Source organism: Myripristis murdjan, chromosome 17, assembly GCF_902150065.1.
Source record: "Myripristis murdjan chromosome 17, fMyrMur1.1, whole genome shotgun sequence".
Taxonomy (NCBI): domain Eukaryota; kingdom Metazoa; phylum Chordata; class Actinopteri; order Holocentriformes; family Holocentridae; genus Myripristis; species Myripristis murdjan.
Genome location: NC_043996.1, coordinates 15925684 through 15946749, shown reverse-complemented (window position 1 = coordinate 15946749; position 21066 = coordinate 15925684). Strand labels below are relative to the sequence as shown.

General features: G+C 42.0%; 1 protein-coding gene across 1 annotated transcript in view; it reads left to right on the top strand.

Annotated features, from left to right (window-relative positions):
• dnah9l (dynein, axonemal, heavy polypeptide 9 like) overlaps positions 1 to 21066 on the top strand; it is a 55076-nt gene that overhangs the window by 31650 nt on the left and 2360 nt on the right. Inside the window, exons 43-86 of the mRNA XM_030074186.1 lie at positions 172 to 299; positions 816 to 964; positions 1076 to 1226; positions 1750 to 1881; positions 2030 to 2203; positions 2371 to 2575; positions 3367 to 3532; positions 3650 to 3752; positions 4092 to 4229; positions 4412 to 4513; positions 4717 to 4878; positions 5453 to 5536; positions 5969 to 6078; positions 6212 to 6374; positions 6503 to 6626; positions 6965 to 7107; positions 8054 to 8215; positions 8478 to 8537; positions 8642 to 8815; positions 8957 to 9103; positions 9388 to 9501; positions 9779 to 9922; positions 10326 to 10508; positions 11097 to 11198; positions 11469 to 11603; positions 11799 to 11972; positions 12098 to 12230; positions 12732 to 12834; positions 13121 to 13243; positions 13356 to 13560; positions 13947 to 14111; positions 14332 to 14472; positions 15020 to 15190; positions 15294 to 15416; positions 16056 to 16249; positions 16837 to 16985; positions 17896 to 18023; positions 18232 to 18369; positions 18612 to 18701; positions 19030 to 19221; positions 19401 to 19520; positions 19692 to 19751; positions 20128 to 20310; positions 20677 to 20859. Of these exons, the coding sequence (XP_029930046.1) occupies positions 172 to 299; positions 816 to 964; positions 1076 to 1226; positions 1750 to 1881; positions 2030 to 2203; positions 2371 to 2575; positions 3367 to 3532; positions 3650 to 3752; positions 4092 to 4229; positions 4412 to 4513; positions 4717 to 4878; positions 5453 to 5536; positions 5969 to 6078; positions 6212 to 6374; positions 6503 to 6626; positions 6965 to 7107; positions 8054 to 8215; positions 8478 to 8537; positions 8642 to 8815; positions 8957 to 9103; positions 9388 to 9501; positions 9779 to 9922; positions 10326 to 10508; positions 11097 to 11198; positions 11469 to 11603; positions 11799 to 11972; positions 12098 to 12230; positions 12732 to 12834; positions 13121 to 13243; positions 13356 to 13560; positions 13947 to 14111; positions 14332 to 14472; positions 15020 to 15190; positions 15294 to 15416; positions 16056 to 16249; positions 16837 to 16985; positions 17896 to 18023; positions 18232 to 18369; positions 18612 to 18701; positions 19030 to 19221; positions 19401 to 19520; positions 19692 to 19751; positions 20128 to 20310; positions 20677 to 20859 (6230 nt within the window). The remainder of the gene's footprint in view (positions 1 to 171; positions 300 to 815; positions 965 to 1075; positions 1227 to 1749; positions 1882 to 2029; positions 2204 to 2370; positions 2576 to 3366; positions 3533 to 3649; positions 3753 to 4091; positions 4230 to 4411; positions 4514 to 4716; positions 4879 to 5452; positions 5537 to 5968; positions 6079 to 6211; positions 6375 to 6502; positions 6627 to 6964; positions 7108 to 8053; positions 8216 to 8477; positions 8538 to 8641; positions 8816 to 8956; positions 9104 to 9387; positions 9502 to 9778; positions 9923 to 10325; positions 10509 to 11096; positions 11199 to 11468; positions 11604 to 11798; positions 11973 to 12097; positions 12231 to 12731; positions 12835 to 13120; positions 13244 to 13355; positions 13561 to 13946; positions 14112 to 14331; positions 14473 to 15019; positions 15191 to 15293; positions 15417 to 16055; positions 16250 to 16836; positions 16986 to 17895; positions 18024 to 18231; positions 18370 to 18611; positions 18702 to 19029; positions 19222 to 19400; positions 19521 to 19691; positions 19752 to 20127; positions 20311 to 20676; positions 20860 to 21066) is intronic.

The window sequence follows — 21066 nt, the reverse complement described above, 5'->3', positions numbered from 1 at the left end:
CTTGATATATTGTGATATATTGGCTACAGTTGCCTCGTATTTGTTTATTTTGGTACATCATTAACCCTCACATTGCAAAACACATTTTCGCAACAGTGAAGGCCTGATTTTGAATGAAAATGAGGTAAACGCTATTGCCATAGTATGTGTTTTCTTCTCTTCCTGTATCAGGTCTGTTCTCCTCTACCATGAGAGAACTGGCCTCTGTGGGTCATGACGGGCCCAAATGGATTGTTCTCGATGGAGACATCGACCCCATGTGGATCGAGTCACTCAACACAGTCATGGATGACAATAAGGTCTGAGCAGAGCTCTGATCGTCCACCATCATTATATAGAATATTTTGTCTTAACTTTAACATTTTCTATTTCACTCTATTTCACTCGCATTCTCTTTACATTTATGATATAACATTTGTGATATAAAATACAGTATCTAAGTAATTCTTCTCTCCTCTCTTTCTGCCTCTAACCCTCAGTTTGTTTGTCATAACCTCTGCTTTCTTTGGGTTTCTGTATTTTCTTCGTCATTCGTAGATCTGAAACAGGTCTAAAAATTTAAGGAATGAACAACCCAGATGCCCTAAAAATTTGTCTTTACTCCCACACCAAGCTCTAGGGCATATAACTTTTTGTTAGCCTCAATACAACATAAGGGCACTATAATGATAGTTTCCAATAGTATTTGAACCAAAACATAACCCACCCATGAACATGTAAGTGAGAAATACAGCTCAAATCAAATATTTGATGTCTGATCCAGTAACCTTGACCATGAACTTGTTACACTGTTTCTCTTCTTTCCCACTATCCAGGTCTTGACTCTGGCCAGTAATGAGAGGATCAGTCTGTCCTCTTCCATGCGTCTGCTCTTTGAGATCTCTCACTTGAAGGCTGCTACTCCAGCTACTGTGTCTCGGGCAGGAATACTCTATGTCAACCCACAAGACCTCGGCTGGAGCTCGTGAGACATACATATGCACACATCCACACAAGTGCATACACATTTTTTTAACACACATTACACATTAATTTTTGTTTCAACTGGCATCATTCTCTTTGCCCATCCTCTCAGTTATGTGACAAGCTGGATTGACACCCGGCAGGCCCAGTCAGAGCGAGCAAATCTAACTATCCTGTTTGATAAGTATGTGCCCTACTGCCTGGAGCAGGTCCGCTGCAACCTGAAAACCATCACTCCTATACCAGAAAACAGCATGGTGCAGGTGAGGACGCACACAGTACTTGCTTTGTCTGTCACCTTAAAAAAAATCAAACATAGCGGAGCAGACAGACAGGGGAGGGGGGAAAAGCGTAAGCACCATTTGGAGAAGACAATAATAAAAAAAAAACTATAAAAAGAAGAAAAAAGAAAGAAAGAAAAATGGGCTTGTCAAGAAGCCCTACCAATGATTTACACACAATATTAAAAAGCAAAAGCAACAACAAACAACAAATTCAAATTTCAGCAATTCAAATGCAATCTGATACCTGTATGACTTCAACTTCAGACTGAAATCACTTCTTTGTTCTTGGCATTGAATGTGATTAATTTAAAGTACCCAATCCCCAGCAAAATGTATTATTGCTCTAATATCAGATTGACTGAAAGTTATTATCTATGTATACAATACAGTATGTATCAATACATCCACTCAGACACTGTGCTGCTCTGTATTATCCTATCAGATGCTGTTTTACTGCTTATTGTCCAGTGTGATGCCGTGTTCGTGTATGTCATCCAATCAGACGCTGTGTTCCTTGTTGGACTGCCTGCTGACAGAGGAAAACACTCCAGCAGACTCTCCCAGAGAACTGTATGAGATCTACTTTGTCTTTGCCTGCGTCTGGGCCTTCGGAGGGGCTCTCTTCCAGGATCATGTGAGCGCTGTGTGTGTGTGTGTGTGTGTGTGTTAAAAGTGTCTGAATTTTTGCTGGGAATACGACTTTTTTTTTAGTATTCCAGATAATCAGATAATTCATACTAATTCAAATTATTATATTATATTTCCCCCAACATCTGTCCCAGTTGATTGACTACCGTGCAGAGTTCAGCCGCTGGTGGTCTAAGGAGATGAGAGCGGTGAAGTTTCCCTCACAGGGCACCGTTTTTGACTACTTCATAGACTCTGAAACTAAAAAGTTCTCTCCCTGGAGCGAGAAGATGGTGCCGTTTGAGCTGGAGCCCGATGTCCCATTGCAGGTGTATTTATGTGCCTTTGGGTACAGTAACCGTGGAATTTCATTACCTTGGTGCTCAGTCATTTTGTGCTTTAAATAGTCTTCAAATATTATACACTATTTTGAAAACACAAACAGAACTGGGCATGTTGATGTATGTTCATGTGTGTATTGGTCTGTGTGTTTCAGACTGTGTTGGTCCACACACCAGAGACAATCTGCTTGACCTACTTTTTAGACCTGCTGCTCCAGAGAGGCAAGCCCATCATGTTAGTGGGCAATGCTGGAGTGGGCAAGACCATCCTGGTGTCTGATAAAGTAGCCAAGCTAAAGGAGGACTACGTTGTGGCTAAAGTCCCCTTCAACTACTACACCACCTCGGCCATGTTGCAGCGTAAGTCTAAATTGTGAAATGTGAATAAAAAGTTGTGCGTTGTGACAGGTAAGAAATACATTTTGATTAATAATACACAAAGCATCAAAAAATCAGTTCATTATATACAAGGATAAAACTAAGATTTTCATCATAGAAAATTATTTCCATCTATAATTGTTAGTAGATATTGTTTGACAACAAAAATGCTTTGTAGATTTTTTTTTTTTCCAAATTGTTGTATACTGTGATGATGTTTGATAGTGTACAGGTGTAGAGGAGTGAAGTCTCTCACCTAAAAATAACTGACCTGGATTTGCTTCTTGATGTCCAAGGTGCCACAGCAACAGCACCAATGGGGAAAAGGCACTTCTGTGCCTTGGTTATTCCCAGGGAAGGACAGAGTGCTCTTGTTAAAGTAGGATACATCTTTTTCATGGATGTTCTTGTCCTCTTCAAAGTGAAGATGACAGCAATTAAAACTTTCTGTGTGCTGTATTAAATATATTAATGAACACGCTGTGAGCCATGGCCATAAACCAGATTTTGACTAACACTGCATTGCTTACATAGCACATTTCTTAATAAAAGCTTTTGTGAACAGCTGATTTTGGACATGCACGAATGCATCTACCTTTAATTTCTCTTCTCTGGGTGCAGGTTGCTGTTCAAAAAAAAAAAAAAAAACAGAATTGAGAGACACTCATCTATTTCACACATTTACCACTTAACAAATGAGCAGTTTACTTAAAGAATCACCCACAGTTTTGTATCACTTTCCTGAAATGTGTCCTGCATCATGTTTAACACAGGCGTCCTTGAGAAGCCCCTGGAAAAGAAGGCGGGTCGTAACTTTGCTCCTCCTGCCGCCAAGAGACTCATCTACTTCATAGATGACCTCAACATGCCTGAGGTGGATGTCTATGGGACGGTCCAGCCACACACACTTATACGCCAACACCTTGACTACAGCCACTGGTAAGACTCTTGTTTTCATGCATTTCATCAGTCACGCACCCATAATGACAAATACATATACTGTACACAGAGTATGTGATGATCCAGGCTGGGGTGAAATAAACTGAATCTATGCAGGTATGACAGACAGAGACTGGCACTGAAGGAAATCCATAACTGCCAGTACATCACATGTATGAACCCAACAGCTGGGAGCTTCTCTGTCAACCCCAGACTACAGGTACAGACATGCATGCTCACACATGATGCAGACTAACTCCACCACCATCATCACCTCTATTTCTACTACTTTTTGTATTTGGTATCATCATATTTATTGGTTAAAACATTTCAAAACACAATCTTGAAAAAGTATAAAAATAGAAAGACAGAAAAAAGATAAAATTGAATAGTAGAATCAAAAAGCAATATAAGTAATTCAATATCCATGGAAAGGCAGTCAATAAAAGATGATTACATTAGAGAATAAATAATATAAAATATATATGTTGATTTGACAGGTCATTACACTCTATAGTCACCAACAAATTTCTAGCTCATCTTTCCATCTCCCTTCCAGAGGCATTTTGCAGTGTTTGCAGTTCATTTCCCTGGTGCTGATGCTCTGGCCACCATCTTCTCGAGTATCCTGTCAGCTCACTTCCTCCAGGGAGGTTTCAGCTACGGCGTCTCTCGCTCTGTTGGAACTCTCATCCAGGTATACCTGCAGTATCTGTGCCGTATTAATCTATATGAACGCCTCATTTCATTCTTTGCACCCATTCATTCAGCCATTCATCTGTCAATCAATCTGTCTGTGCTAGCACTGCCCTTTTTTCCTTAATTCCAGTATCCGTTTATTCCACCGTTTAATCCATCTCTTTGGTTCTGTTAATCCAGGCAGCTATCTGTCTGCATCAGAAAATCAGTCAGAACTTCCTCCCTACAGCCATACGCTTCCATTACATCTTCAACCTCCGAGACCTCTCCAACATCTTCCAGGTAATACACACATATATGTACTCAGTGGAACAATTAAATCCTGCAATTAACTGCTAAAGGATGAAACCATACCATTTGACTCACTGAACAAAAAAGAAAGAGATACAGTACATTTTTCTGTACAGGATGCTGTGCCAAATCAACAGGTACTACAATGCTGAGTGTGTCATGTAGTCATGTAGTTCACGTATCCTGGTGTGTAGGGGATCCTGTTTGCCCCGCCAGAGTGTATTCGTTATCCCATTGAGCTCGTTCACCTGTGGCTCCATGAGAGCTCCAGGGTCTACTCCGACAAACTGATGGAAGAGAAGGATGTGGAGCTCTTCAACAAAATTCTGCTAGACACCGGCAAAAGATATTTTGAGGTGAGAGGCAAGGATCATACTGTCCTTGTCTGAAAATGTCTAAAACGCACAATATCAACATAGAAACACATTTTCATTAAGGTACAAACAACTGGGAGGTCAACTTAGACTTTCCTCAAAATCCATGAAGTGGAGCTTCTAAATCTGACACTGAGGTTGTGTATGCCAGCTATCAGCTGTCCCATCCAAATCAGCTGGGCAGTATCAGCTAACCAATCATATTCAAACAAATCAATGAGGCAGTCTTTATAATCTGAAAGGGTGCGCTCACTTAGCATTCATGCCCACTGCTGAGCCAAATTGCTGCAAACTCTGTCCATCTCCACACAAGGAAGTAACCATTTATTGAAAATGCCAGAGTTTTTGGGATTGTGGCATTAAATCAGCAGTGATCAGACAAAAAAACAGAGAGTTTATTTAGACTTTTCTAAATATGCAGGATAAAATCAAGTCTGGCATCACATACCTTAAAATGAAAGGTCTACACTTAATGCTCTTAGCCACTGAGTAGCACTTAAAGTTGGTATTAAAGATATGCATGACATTTTCTTACTTTTCATTCTTTCTTTGCCAGGGGATAGATGAGTCCATCTTTATCCACCAGCCTTTGGTGTACTGTCACTTTTCTCAAGGAGTGGGAGAGCCTCGCTATCACCAGGTTAGACACACTCATATACAACAGTGCAGGTCAGAGCCAGTCAGTCAATTAAGAAGGCAACATTTGGCCCTTTCAAGCACCCATTTACTCTTCGTTATCTGTAATAATAAAAATGGGCGAGTTTAATTGTCTTTGAGTGCATTCAATTTAGTACGTGGATGATCTCCAGCTCAAATATTGAAAGACCTTTTGGCATGAGCCTGCTGCTGTCATGTCAAATCTCTTAGGAGATGAATGAGAATGAATGCATTGTCATTAGCAAATGAATGGCTCTTCTTTTTTTGCACTAATTTGGAATTGGAAGTGAATCGACCCTAATGCTGATAAGAAATGAATTTCGTTGCAGTATCTAGAGGGTATCACAGAGTGATGAAGATGCTCCTGCCATGCTAAATTAGACTGGTTTATTTGTTGATATGCCTTTCTTGTCAGGCTTCAGACTGGGAGAAGCTCCAGAAGACTCTGACTGATGCACTGGAGCACTATAATGAGCTGCACGCTGTCATGAACCTGGTGCTGTTTGAGGAAGCCATCCAACATGTGTAAGTAAGACATGCACACAGGCACTTCCACACAAATAACAGCCAAACACAAAATGTCAAGGGATTATTCACACAGCTTACAACCACAGACTACACACAGACACCCGTTATTCATCTTAATATGTGTTTTTAGGTGTCGTATCAGTCGTATCCTGGAGGCTCCCCATGGTAACGCCTTGCTGGTGGGTGTTGGAGGCAGTGGGAAGCAGAGTCTGTGTCGGCTGGCTGCCTTCCTCAGCTCGCTGGAAGTTTTCCAGATCACGCTGCGCAAAGGCTACGGAATCAATGACCTCAAGGTGAGCATGCATACACACTAGTGTCACTCTTCTACTGCCTGAATGCTTTTCAAAATCATTATGTTGTTCTTTATCGTTTTGTATTCATTTATATGTTTTTTCTTTTCTATTCTTTCTCATCTCTCCAGAGTGATATAGCAGCGTTGTACATCAAAGTTGGGGTGAAGAACATTGGAACAGTGTTCCTGCACACAGATGCCCAAATTCCAGATGAGCGCTTCCTGGTGCTCATCAATGATATGCTGGCTTCAGGTTTGGTCAGACTCTTGGACCTTGGATGATTGTCACTTCATATGATGAGCAGAGGATTTACCAGAACAGAAGATGCTTTATCTAAATAATTTAAAAAGGACTAGATATTACCAGAAAATAAGCAAGCAAATAAATAAATAAATACTAGATACTACTAAACACTAGAAAAGTATTTATATTATTATCAATATACAGTATATTTACAATTAAATGACAAGCAAAATGTCACATAATTACCCCAAAACTTACCCAACAGTGACACAAACCTGTATACATACATACATTATATACAAAGACAAAAATACGCACAGTAACCTGGTGTTCTTCCTGTTATTTAGGGGATATTCCAGATCTGTTTAGTGATGAGGAGGTGGATATGATCGTGACGTCTATCCGTATGGAGTTGAGAGGTTTAGGTCTGATGGACACCAGAGACAACTGCTGGAGCTTCTTTATTGAGAGGATACGACGACAGCTCAAGGTCTGGTATATTTTTAACTCAGTATTATTCAGCCGCATGTGCAATCAAAGCTTGACACTTGCTTACACTGCACCACTTCCACCTTGAAGCTCCTGGATGCAGTTTATTACAGTGCCAAGCATTTCATCACAGCAGAGAGTTTTCACACTCAGAACTGTGAATTACATTAAAAAGTGGGATATTCTTTTCTAGCCAAATGAAGGAGATTTCATGGCACTGTGTTTACATACAAGACTCTAGTCTTGAATATCTGCAGTATCTATCCTTTTGCATCCTGTCACTATGGTACCAAATGAGAGCACTAGATTTACTCTTCACCGTATAAATACCAAACTTGTTCCCAGCACCATGCACCTCATAAATGAAATGAAAAACAAATACAAGGATACAAGGAAGTTTATTGGTCATTATACAACAGGTTGGATAATGAAATTAAAATGTGATTCCCTCTTGATTGATTAATTGATTGTATAAAAAATAAAATTATTAAACATGGAGGAGTGCAGATGGTGCATTAAGTAGTCTCTCAGCCTGAGGGAAGACGCTGCTCTGTAGTCTGGTGGTACGGCAGCAGATACTTCTGTATCTCTTGCCTGACGGCAGCAGGCATTAGAACTTTTATTCCCTGTGATAATTTTAAAGATTTAATCATCCATAATTTCTATGACACTGGTCACTGCTGAGAAACAGTATATTGATCAAGTGGGCCTAGAGCTTTGTCAGTGTGCAGCAGGATTTTTTTTGACTTTTTGTTTTTACAGATTTTTTGTTGTTGTTGTCATAAAATCTCTCTTGTGAAAGAAATTTGAATCTGACTACCTGATGAAAGAAAGGCTTATATGTATCTGTTGATCTTATCACCACCCCCAGTATTTCTTTATCGCTCTTTATCTCACTCTCTCGTCATGTCCTACCAACACCTGCACCACCACTGTCTGTCCTCCAGGTGGTTTTGTGTTTCTCCCCTGTTGGGTTCACGTTGCGTACGCGTGCGCGGAAGTTTCCGGCTCTGGTGAACTGCACTGCTATAGACTGGTTCCACCCGTGGCCTCAGCTCGCCCTGCAGTCTGTCAGCTCCTCCTTCATAGAGAAGATACCTGGACTGGAGGTGACAAAGCATTCACCTAGCTTTCCTGTTCACCTGATAGTTTCATTGTAGGAAATTAGTATCTTACACATAATAGAAAAACGTAGGCTAGTGGAAAATATATAACAGCATGAGTAAAATGAATAATATGTCTTTGGTACAATTGCAAAGTTTGAAATTTAGTCCACATTATGCTGATTTAAAGTTATGAAAATGTGCTAGCGCTAACAGATATCCATAGATATAATAATTGCCTTCGTATTTGTGTGTTTATGCCATGCAGCCACATGTCCGGGCATCTATCAGTGAGTTCATCTCCTACGCCCACACCAGTGTCAACGAGGTGAGAGTTACTGCAAAGCACTTTGGCTGACATCATCGCTTCCTCTAATCACATCCTGTTTGACATCTTGACCTCGGCCTAAATCTCGTTTAACTATGCCCAAGGTGAGTGTCAGGTACCAGCAGAACGAGAAGCACTTTAATTACACCACGCCCAAGAGTTTCCTGGAGTTCATGAAGCTGTATGACAACCTGCTTGGAGCAAAACGCAGAGAGCTGACACAGAAGATGGAGAGGCTGGACAACGGCCTGCAGAAACTACAGACCACCGCCTCACAGGTCAGAGAAAATAAACTATCGTACATGAATACAAAAAATGGTGGGTCGTCCATCTATCTGCTTTGTATATCTAGCTACTTGCTGTCATTTCTTGACCTTATCCTTATATATTATCTTTGTCTCTTCGTCTCTGTGTGTCAGGTGGAGGATCTGAAAGCCAAGCTAGCGGTGCAGGAGGTGGAGCTGTGGCAGAGGAACACAGACACTGAGGCTCTCATCGCTAAGATAGGACAGCAGACTGACAAACTCAACCAGGAGAGGGCTGTGGCAGACGCTGAGGAGCAAAAGGTAGGGAGTACATACATGTGTTTGTTGGTGTCTGGGTGTATTCAGTAGCTTTAACCTCATTTGACCACACTGTCATTTTATTTAGTTGTCTTGCAGTGAGTGCAAGAGATCACCAAATCTCCAATGCATGTTTAGATGAATTTCATGGCATTTCTGCAATTAAAAAGTCAAGAATACACATAGGAAAGAGAGGTTATGACATTCAACAAGGTAATGCGTAACTCCATTACTGCACCAGTGTTCTGTTCTCACATTCCTCTGTCTCTGTTTATGTTTTTGTTCAGGTGGCAGCGATCCAGGCTGAGGTGACCAAGCAGCAGCAGGAGAGTGAGGAGGACCTGGCCAAGGCCGAACCTGCTCTACAGGCAGCTAACGCAGCTCTCAATACACTCAACAGGGTAACACACTTGCACACATATATGCTCACCTAAAGGCCTAAATATTATACACTCAAAACAAAGGTGGATACTTTCTGTGTGCAGATTGTGTGTGTGACTTTCTGTGTGTTTGTACATGTTTTTGTTTATGTCCTTATGAGTGTGGGAGTGTGTTCAAATTCACCTTGATTGTCACATGCATACAAATGCAAAGTAAAAAAAAAAACAAATTACAAGGTAGTCTTCATTCCAAACACCTCCTCAAACTTTGTATGTGTGTGTGTGTGTGCCCGTCTAGTTGAACCTGACTGAGCTCAGGACGTTTCCCAACCCTCCAGCCATTGTCACCAACGTCTCAGCAGCTGTTCTGGTGCTTCTGGCTCCCCAGGGCCGCATCCCAAAAGACCGTAGCTGGAAGGCTTCCAAGGTGGTAATGAGCAAGGTGAGGTTTTATGGTGACGTTTTATTTTGTTTCTCAGACGTTTATGAGGGTCAGCCCACCATATGCTCAGATTAGTCCATCACAAATGGATGAAGTAACATTTTAAAAGTGTCCCATGAAAAAAATTCTCTGCATTTTTTATCATCCCCCGTCTCATCTGATCTGTTATTATTACTGAAAACCTAAGGAAACGGTGGGAAACGGTGCTGTATTAGACAGATGCTTATACTGTTTGTAGCTTGGCAATATTATTACCTACTACTTCTGTTTTACTTCCCGCACTGTTTCACATCTACAAATTCTGCAAAAATATTAATTTTGCCATCCTGAATTGAAGTCATTTTACCTTATCCATCTTCTCACACACACCGACACACACACACACACCTATGCACATGTCCAGGTGGATGACTTCCTGCAGGCTCTAGTGAACTTTGACAAAGAGCACATCCCCGAGGCCACGGTGAAGTGTGTGAGAGACGATTACCTCAGCGACCCGGAGTTCAACCCCGAGTTCGTTCGACTCAAATCTTCGGCTGCTGCAGGGCTCTGTGCCTGGGTCATCAACATTATACGCTTCCACGAGGTACACGCATACAGACGTGTTCCCACAAACTGTCATACATATTTAGTGTCGCCCTACTTACGCCAGTGTGTGTGTGTGGTTTTCACTGTGCAGCACTGTGTTCTTGTTGTTTGATAGGCTATGTCTTTCCTCCCCATTTCCCATGCTGCCTCGGATAGATTTTTGTAAGTGCAACAATTCATCTTTGTCTTTGCTTTATGGTTTCACAAAATTTCTAGTGTTTTCTAGATGAGGCATATTCTGAGCTGCACTAGCAGGATATGTTTTGCATGTGTTAGTTTAGTTTAATTTATTACTTTATTTGACAGGGACAGTGCATAGTAATAACATAATGTGAATCATGTACATTGACTGGGTGTCATTCCTACTAACTATAGCTCTCATTCAGAAGCATCTACCCACTTGCAATCACATTAGACATATGTCTGCAGGCCTGAAAGACAAATATGCCACTATATTAATTAAACTGTAGGGAAGCTTCTGAATTAGCTGATGGGTAATAATTCTTCAGAAAAATGGATTTCTTTAAGTAACACCATGCCATGTGTGCTGTATGTGTGTGTGTTGGTGTGTGTGTTGTGTCTGTAGGTGGCCTGTGAGGTGGAGGTGAAAAGGATGTGTCTGTCTCAGGCCAACGCTGATCTCACTGAGGCTGCTGAGAAACTGGAGGTCCTCAGGAAAAAACTGTCTGTGAGTCTGTTCATACTTTCCTGTCGCATCCACTTTCTTATGCTTGCCAGAAGGGGCAGGCATCTCTATGTGCTGATGTTATTAGGTTCTTGTTGAAATGACTGTAGACCTTCATCAGTCAGCGGTTTGTCTAGAAAAAGCACTAAAAAGCTTTTTTCCCCACTTCACATTTTCTGCAAGTCGTTTGTGGAAGCCTGAGCTATAGTTATCAGAGACTGAAACTCATTTTCCTCCTCCCTCTTCCTCTCTCTCTCTCTGCCTCTTTCTCAGGAGCTCGACAATAGTCTAGACACTCTGACAGCTGCATTTGAGAGAGCAACCTCAGAGAAACTGCGGTGTCAGGATGAGGTCAACCGCACCAACAAGACAATAGAGCTGGCCAATCGGCTGGTCAAAGGGCTGGAGGTTAGGACAGTAACGACCATCAGGAGATCAGTTTGATTCATGTGCCTGACAGGAGCCTTAAGATATTTCAGATTGTGATCATTTGTATGCATTGCTTTCAGTATTTACAGTATTTTGGGAATGTTGAATGTTCCTAATAAAGAAGCTCTTGTGTGGTTGTGTGTGTGTGTGTGTGTGTGTGTGTGTGTCATACAGAGTGAGAATGTGCGCTGGGCCCATTCGGTGGCCCAATACCACGAACAGGAGGAAACTCTCTGTGGAGACGTCCTCCTGACGGCAGCCTTCATCTCCTATTCCGGCTCCTTCTCCAAGAAATACAGAGGAGAACTTCTGGACAACCTTTGGATGCCATTTCTGCGGAGCCAAAGGGTAGCTGCTTCAAAAAGATCTAAAAATTCTCCCAAAAATATTGCATAATTATATGAATTTATGCATCTGCACCTTTTTGGTGTATCCGTTATCTCATCCACTTCTCTTTCCTTTCCCTCTACCAGGTTCCTATTCCTATGACAGAGGGCTTAGATCCAGTGTTGATGCTGACTGATGATGCGACGGTGGCCCAGTGGAACAACGAGGGCTTGCCAGGAGACAAAATGTCCACTCAAAATGCAACCATCCTCACCAACTGTGAGTGGAGGAGACTTCGTATTACAACCACTGCTTTCACAAGAGCTGCTTTATCCCATACTACAAAATAATCACGTATCTAGCTGGAAACTCAATCCAGGAGCAAGACAGTAAAAAAGATAGGGGACTAATGAACACAAAAGCGATTTATCGTGTTAGGTTATTAAAATGGGGAATTTTTGGCTTTTCTTTTTAAGCAGGACAATTTTTAACCGTTATACACATATGCTCACCCTGGAGGAATAACAATTATAAAACAGATCGGTGATTAATCATAGCAAGGATTAATAATGATTTAATTTTTTAGCTATGTGACATAGAACATTTTGTACTTCATTTTTTAAGAAGAGCGATTTTTTTTTTTTTTAATCTCTATACACTCACACACACCTATCCCAGCTGCCTAATCGACACAAATCCACCACAGCCCTCAGGTGTTGGCTACTGATCTGTATGATCATTTTCATGTATGCATCATGGTATCTGTTTATATCCCTGCAGGCGAGCGCTGGCCTCTCCTCATTGACCCTCAGCTGCAAGGCATCAAGTGGATCAAGAGTCGCTGTGGCAGCAGCCTGAAGGTGGTCAGCTTAGGCCAGAAAGGGTGAGAGGACTCTGCTCTATCTCAAGTAATCCAGTTCAGCTCAGCCGTAAGACATAAAAATGGCTTTCAGTGTTTGTTCAAGACTTGAAATGCTAATATGCTTTTCATAGAGTTACATAGTGAGGTTTGGTTTTTACTGAGCAATGCAGATTTACCATTGGTCATGTCACAGGGCAAAAATGAATGCAGCAAAACGTATTTTTCTCCATCAGTGTGATCTGACTTCATTTGTGTGAATAAAACATTAATTCCTTGTTTAATTTATTAATGTCCCATGTCGCCTCAGCTACGTAGATGTGATAGAACAAGCTGTGGTGACAGGGGACACTGTCCTCATAGAAAACCTGGAGGAGACCATTGACCCTGTTATAGACCCTCTGCTGGGTCGACACACCATCAAGAAGGGCAGGTAACACACACACACACACACACACACACACAGGCACACACACCATCTGTCTCTGTTGTTCTTTTGTCGTTTTCTCATGCTCTACCCTTGTTCCTCTGTTTCCCTCCTTCAGCTGTATAAAGGTTGGGGATAAGGAGTGTTTCTTCCACCCAGGCTTCAGACTGATCCTCCACACTAAGCTGGCCAATCCTCACTATAAGCCAGAGATTCAAGCCCAGACAACACTTATCAATTTCACTGTGACCAGGGACGGCCTGGAGGACCAGCTCCTAGCCCAGGTGGTGAACCAGGAGAGGCCCGACCTCGAGCACCTCAAGGTGTGGCAGATGAGCCTGCTGGCTCAATTCTTAATGCTGCCTCTCTCTGATTTGAGCTTTGGCTGTGTTCGCCTGCCTTTCATCTATATCCTACTCCTCTTGCACGTGTTTGAACCATTACATGTATTCCATTGTTCTCAACTACAGTATATTTTGAAATCAGTGGTGGTAAGTAATTTAATTTGCATTTTTATTGTGACAGAACATGGAATTGCAATCATTCCCCCCAGAAATGTTAAACATTTAAAGGAAATTTACACTAAACTAGGGATGATAATGTTTGAGTCATCGCTGCTTACACATTATCGAGGAAATACTGTTATGTACATTTTACTCCCACCAAAAGATCTGTGCCTGTAACACACGATTGTGTCAAAACCCCACAGAGTGAACTAACCAAACAGCAGAACATGTTTAAGATCGAGCTGAAGCTTCTAGAGGATGAGCTACTGACCAGGCTGTCTGCTGCAGAGAGTAACTTCCTGGGAGACAACGTGCTGGTGGAGAAGCTAGAGACCACCAAGCACACCGCTGCTGAGATTGAGATGAAGGTAAGAAGATGCAGGGTATACATGCATGTATCTGATTAGAGAGAGAAAAGGCAGAGAGACAAAGAGAGATGTGTAAATAGAATATCAATTTAAGTTATTTCTTGCTCTGCACCCTCTAATTTGTTTCTTCTCTATCCTCTTGCTGCCTTTTCTTTCCGTGTGTCCTCTCCTCTACCTCTCCTCCCTGCATCCTCCTCTCCTCTCCATCCTTCACCTGTAGGTCCTTGAGGCTAAGGTTAACGAGGTGAAGATAAATGAGGCCAGAGAACACTACCGCCCCGTCGCCGTCAGGGCGTCTTTGCTCTACTTCATCATGAATGATCTCAACAAGATCAACCCCATGTACCAGTTCAGCCTCAAGGTAATTGACTCACAGGATTTAATCTCCTCATGGAAGCAGAAACACTCAGTCTGTGCTACAACTACACTATAATTAAGTGATTAAAACAAGAGGCAACACACACTTTCCTTCTTTTAATCACAGTAGCTTTTATCTGCTCATTGACTCTGTTCCAAAAGACAGCACATTTTCTGCAAATAAAGAATTCAGCACTTGACATTATGCAATCACTCATTTCAAATGAGCACCTTGTAAACCAAATGTCAGTGAACTCATCTAGAGTGCTTCCTGGCATTCCCCACTGAGACCTGTTCTCATTTTGACGATGATGCACAGCTGAGTAAGTCTCACAGTGTGTTTCAGTGTAAGGCTCATTAAATGCTATTTCGTCACAAGGTCTCTAAATGCTACAAGACTTAGTCAACACTTGACTATAATCTTCCACTACCACTGAGTGTAATGTCAGACTACAATACACACTCAGTCATGTAGTAGCCTAACGTCTGATTAACTGCAGACTGACATAGAACTAAGGTGCCCAAAAATTCACAGTTTGTCTCCTTCTCAGGCCTTTAACATGGTTTTCCACAAGGCGGTGGAGTCAGCAGAGGCCTATGAAGATGTGAAGAGCAGGGTGAACACGCTCATAGACTGCATTACCTACTCCACCTTCAACTACATCAGCAGGGGGCTGTTCGAGAGAGACAAGCTCACCTTTACTGCGCAGCTAGCCTTCCAGGTGTGTGTGTGTTTCTGTGAATGTGTCTGTGTGCATATGTATGAGAGTGTCTGTGTGTGCATGCGTGTACTCCCTGACTTGTATGCTCTCTCTCTCCCTTCAGTTGCTGCTGATGAGTAAGGAGATAGACATGCGAGAGCTCGACTTCCTGCTGCGCTTCAACATTGACCACAGCTACATTAGCCCTCTAGATTTTCTTTCCAATACAGCATGGAGTGCCATAAAGGTACACATACACATGTAACCAAGGCACAGTAGTAAGGCTAGTAGGCCTCAGTGCTGGACAGCACCACCTGGGGTTAAAATCCCCAGGAAAACCAAACAGAAAAGGGCAACATGGATTCCCCACAGGTAGTGGTAACAATAATACAGAGACATGGATTTTGACTGTGGCTGGGCAATTTATTAGATCACAGTTATAAAATCAAAGTTTTGTTAATTTATTTGTTACAGCATAATAAAAGCACAAACAGTCCTGAGAGAGAGTACAAGATGTTAGTGCCAACTTGCAATGGATGCTAGAGAAAAAGATAAAACCGGCAAGTCTTAAAAAACTCCACGAGTCTGAGGGCCACACTAAGGTCAGGAGACTGCCACACACACACACTCATGCTCCATCGCCTAAAATAAATTAATTAGTCATTAGTCTCCAGGGTGTGTGTCTGTCAGTGAGAGGGACAAAGGGCAGGGCTTCCATGGAGAGGGAAAACTGAGATCATACACACAAATACACACAAATCATACACACAAAATACATGTGCAAGTTGGCTAATAATTTCATCTACAGAAAAGTTGTTTGCAGGATCTCAACCCAAAATAATGACATCATCATCCTCTCAGTGTCCTGTTCATTGTCTTGCCCCAGGTGATGAGTTTCACCGACGAGTTCCGCGGGCTTGACCGGGACATCGAAGGCTCCCCTAAGCGCTGGAAAAAGGTGGTGGAGTCGGAGTGTCCAGAGAAGGAGAAGTTTCCTCAGGAGTGGAAAGGAAAAAGCTCCCTGCAGAAACTCATCATGATGAGAGCCCTGAGACCTGACCGCATGACCTATGCTGTCAGGTGAGGAGGGTTCTTCCCTCTCATGCCACTCCTTTTGACTTTTTATACAGTAGTGCTTTCCATCTTTATGTTTAATTAATGTCTCCTTCAGCCCTGGTGATATGTAGACATTTTACTGGCAATCCTCCCACTCACCCATTTAGAAAATACAAACTTATAGGTCATAGGAGCCATACAGTGCAGCGGTATGACACATGCAGTAGTGTTTCATCCTGATACCACCTCAAACTACCCAAAGTGCTCAAACAGTTACCCCAAAGTACCCATAATTACCCATAATTTTTGGGACAAGAAAACATTCTTGCTTCAAACATCTTTATACTCTAAAATTCAGTTTTGAAATCAAACACACCATATGAATTTCAAGGGGTACCTTAACTGTTTCATCACATTTGCATGCTTTTAGGTACTTTTTGGATTATTAGTATGGCCTCTTTTCGGTGCCAGGGGAATAGAGGCCAAACACAGGCGCATCCAGTCTCATTTGGGCTCATCCTGTGTGTACATCCACAGTCAGGCACACCCATAGATTTTCCCCTTTTGGCTAAAGCCAATCTATTTCTTGTCACGTCTGTCTCCCGACACAGAAACTTTGTGGAGGAGAAGCTTGGGGTTAAGTATACAGAAGGTCGGAAGACGGAGTTTGCCAAGTCCTTCAGAGAATGTGGTCCAGCTTCCCCTGTGTTCTTCATCCTCTCGCCTGGGGTGGACCCACTTAAGGATGTGGAATCCTTGGGTAATACATACATGCAAAGCAGCCACACACATATACACACATGCATGCACATACATATGAACACACACATACCTGCATAGGCAATGATCATTCATACAAAGCATGAGTATAATTATAACCCCATTGATACTTTAGGCCACTAACATAGACAGGAGTCCTTTTCATCTACATTTTTATTTGCATTATAGACATTTAGTGATGCTCTCATCCAGAGTGACTTAGAATAAGTACGATCACCAAAATTACAATCAACAGCTGGAGTACAAATCCTTATTGTGTCTCACATTGTTTATGATGTTTTAGTGGGGAATCTTCCCACCATGGGTTTAATAACAATGACAAGGAATTAGGGGTGGGCGATAAAACAAATATCATGATATTCTTGACCGAATTCCTCGATATCTCGATATTGTAGGGATGACTATTGATGCTTTAACAAAATTTATACACTGAGATTTTTGGTAAGCAATCATTAGTAATGTGAATATGATGATCAAGTAGGTAAGACAAAAAGTCATAACATCTGAAACAGAAAAGTAAGTTTAGAAAACTGTATCCCTGTAAAGTAATTCAGCATTTAAAACCAGGAAAAGACAGCACTTATGCCATATCATGATATTATAGTATCCAGTATCTAGTCATATATCATGATATGGATACAATATCGATAGATTGCCCAGCCCTATGGGGAGTGATCATGTAAGAGGAAAGTGTTAAGAAGTAATAAGAACTAAAATAAGAGTTAAGGAGAGAGAGATAGAAGTGATTTTTGAGTGCAATAAGTGATGATTGAAGATGTGATATTATTCACTGAGGAGAGGATGACATGCAGCACTTCTTGATGAGCCATCAGTTTATGACAGAGGATGTGACCCTGCAGTTCAGACCATTTCTTCCTGTGTGTTCACAGGAAGAAAGCTGGGTTTCACCATCGACCTTGGGAAGCTTCACAACGTGTCCTTGGGCCAGGGCCAGGAGGCTGTGGCTGAGATAGCTATGGAAAAGGCTGCAAGGGAGGGTCACTGGGTCATATTGCAGGTCTGGATATGTGAAAGAAAGCAAGATTCAGTTAGCCAACATCATGCATGGGTTTATTTCATTGGGGTATCTGCATATCTAAACCCTTCTGGACAGCCATCATTGCATTACACCAAAGAATTGACACAATGTGATGCTTTCCATACCTTTTCTAGCACATTTGTTATGTTTTATTTTCATCGCGTGTATCTGTTCCCCTTTTTTGTAGAACATCCACCTGGTTGGTCGCTGGCTGGGTTCACTTGAAAAGCTGTTGGAGCGCTGCTGTGAAGGCAGTCACCCTGACTACAGGGTGTTCATGAGTGCTGAGCCAGCTCTGACTCCACAAGAGCACATTATCCCACAGGTAAACACACACAACACACATGTGATCAATACAATGTAATTCATTATAGCCTAACACAGTGGTGGCACATTGGTCATTGCTAAAAATAGATCAAAAATTGAAACAACTAACAATTGTTTTATATTGGGTGGAGCAATAATAGAGTTTCATTTCACACACACATACACACACACACACACACACACACACACACACACACACTAAAGATGTACACATCTCTTAATTTTTTGTGTTTTACACAGGGCATTCTGGAAAATGCTATCAAGATCACCAATGAGCCTCCCACAGGCATGCATGCCAACCTGCATGCTGCTCTGGATAACTTTGATCAGGTCAGTGTCACTTTGTTTGCTTATTAGGTTCACCATTAATATTGTTTTTACTATTTGCTGTTACTAGTTGGGCTTGGTGATTTGGCCAAAAATGTTACCATAATAAAATGCAATATTTCAGTCAATATCAGTAATTATTTCAATATATATCAAATAATTATTTTGTACTTTGGTCTATTTTTTGACTGTGTGAAGTCTGAACAATCCAGAATGCTAATAATTAGCATCATGCTATTCACTTTTAGCCACCAAGACAACACAGTGTGCAGTTCCTGTGTGTGGTGTGTGTCCTAGTTATTAGCTGTATTAATATATTCCCTCCCTTTAGGACATCCTGGACCAGTGTAGTCGAGAGCAGGAGTTTAAGACCATCCTGTTCTCTCTGTGTTACTTCCACGCCTGTGTGGCAGAGAGGAGGAAGTTTGGACCCCAGGGTTGGAACAGGAAGTACCCATTCAATACAGGAGACCTGACCATATCTGTTAATGTGCTCTACAACTACCTGGAGGCTAACTCACAGGTGGGACGAGGGGCTGGGTGGGTTGATGAGAGGTGGTGGTAGTGCGACTGACTGACAGGGTGAATACACCATGTGTGTCCTTTGGCAGTGAGTGCCTGTTGTGACGGTGGGTGTGGTTCTGCAAAATGATGATGTTAACAGTGCTGTCAGTCATGAAAATAATGATTATGATGATGAAGGTGCCGTGGGAGGACCTGCGGTATCTGTTTGGGGAAATCATGTATGGAGGACATATTACTGATGACTGGGACAGAAGGCTCTGCAGAACATACCTAGAAGAATACATGCAGCCCAACCAGGTGAGAGAGAGAGAGAGAGAGAGAGAGAGAGAAAGAAATACGTTCCTTGCTTTGGCAGTATAAGTGTAATTCTTGTAATGGTATGTAATTTGGGGGTAATTTAATGTTATCTTGGGTTACAGTGTAGTGCTATGAAAAAGCTCATCCATCTTTTCATTCTTGTTCCCCTAGTTTGACAGAAAGCTTGCACTGGCCCCAGGTTTTTTTGTTCCCTCTAACCTCGACTATCAGGTATGTAAGACAGATTGTGTTTGGTGAGCTGTTCCTGTAAACACTAAAACATTTGAACTTTTCATAGCCACACATTTGCCAGAATGGAATAATTAACTGAAGAGGGTGACGGGTCCCTGGCACGCATGTGAAGCCAGACTGAAAAAGAGCAATGGTGCTCTGTCAGCTTTCCCTGGGTAAATAAAGGTTAAGAGCTCAGGTCCCACTGGGGCAACTCATGCTAAATATGTGTGGGAACGTAAAACAGTGTGAATAAAAGCATCCCCGCCCCAAATGACTCATGCACTAGTATGTTTCAAACAAATCGCAACAACCGATGAATGAATTAATGAAAATGATGGATGACATCCAGCACTGACTCGCCTGTTGTTTCCAGGGCTACCACGGTTTCATAGATGAGATGCTGCCTCATGAGAGCCCGGTGCATTATGGGCTACACCCCAATGCAGAAATTGAGTTTTTGACGGTGACATCAGATAGCCTGTTCCACACTCTGCTTGAGCTGCAGTCTCCTGACGCCGTCATGGGCGAAGGGGCTTCACAGACTCTGGAGGAGAAGGTAGCTGCATCTTACGTTTGCTACATGTTCAGTGGTTTCTTTATAGGCTTAAGGAAATTCTGAAAAAAAAAATCCACTTCATGAAGAGATAAAACTAAGTAGTCTTCAGTCAGTGGTCCCTGTGCTGTTTGAAGGTCTCACAGTGTAGAGATTTTAAAATGTTGACTATGAAGCTTTTTACTGTATATCTTCTTCACATCGCTGATTCTGTGTTCCTCAAAAAGATCACTTACCAAGCTTTCAAGATGGAGAACATAAAAAACAGAATGCTCATATCTGCCATGTGACATACATGTTTACATGGTGACAGTAGGTATATAAGAGCTGACGCCATCGCTTGACATAGCTGACTAAATCTACCCCTAGGTGAAAACTATTTTGGACGAGGTACTGGAGAAGCTACCGGAAGAGTACAATATGTCCGACATCACCTCCAAGACGGCAGATCGGTCCCCCTACATCCTGGTCTGCTTCCAGGAGTGTGAGCGCATGAACACACTCATCTATGAAATGCGCCGTTCACTCAAAGAGCTTGACCTGGGACTCAAGGTAGTGTGTGTGTGTGTGTGTGTGTGTGTGTGTACGTGCAAACAATGTGTGTACAATGCAACCCTGTCCATTGGTCAGCTTTCCTACAAGCGTGCCTGAATAGATTAAATCATGTTAGCAGTTTAAGATAAACTCACTGTCATGAAGTTAATGATACAAAGCATTTTTAAACATCATTATATCATTATCAAATTTAGTCTCGCACCC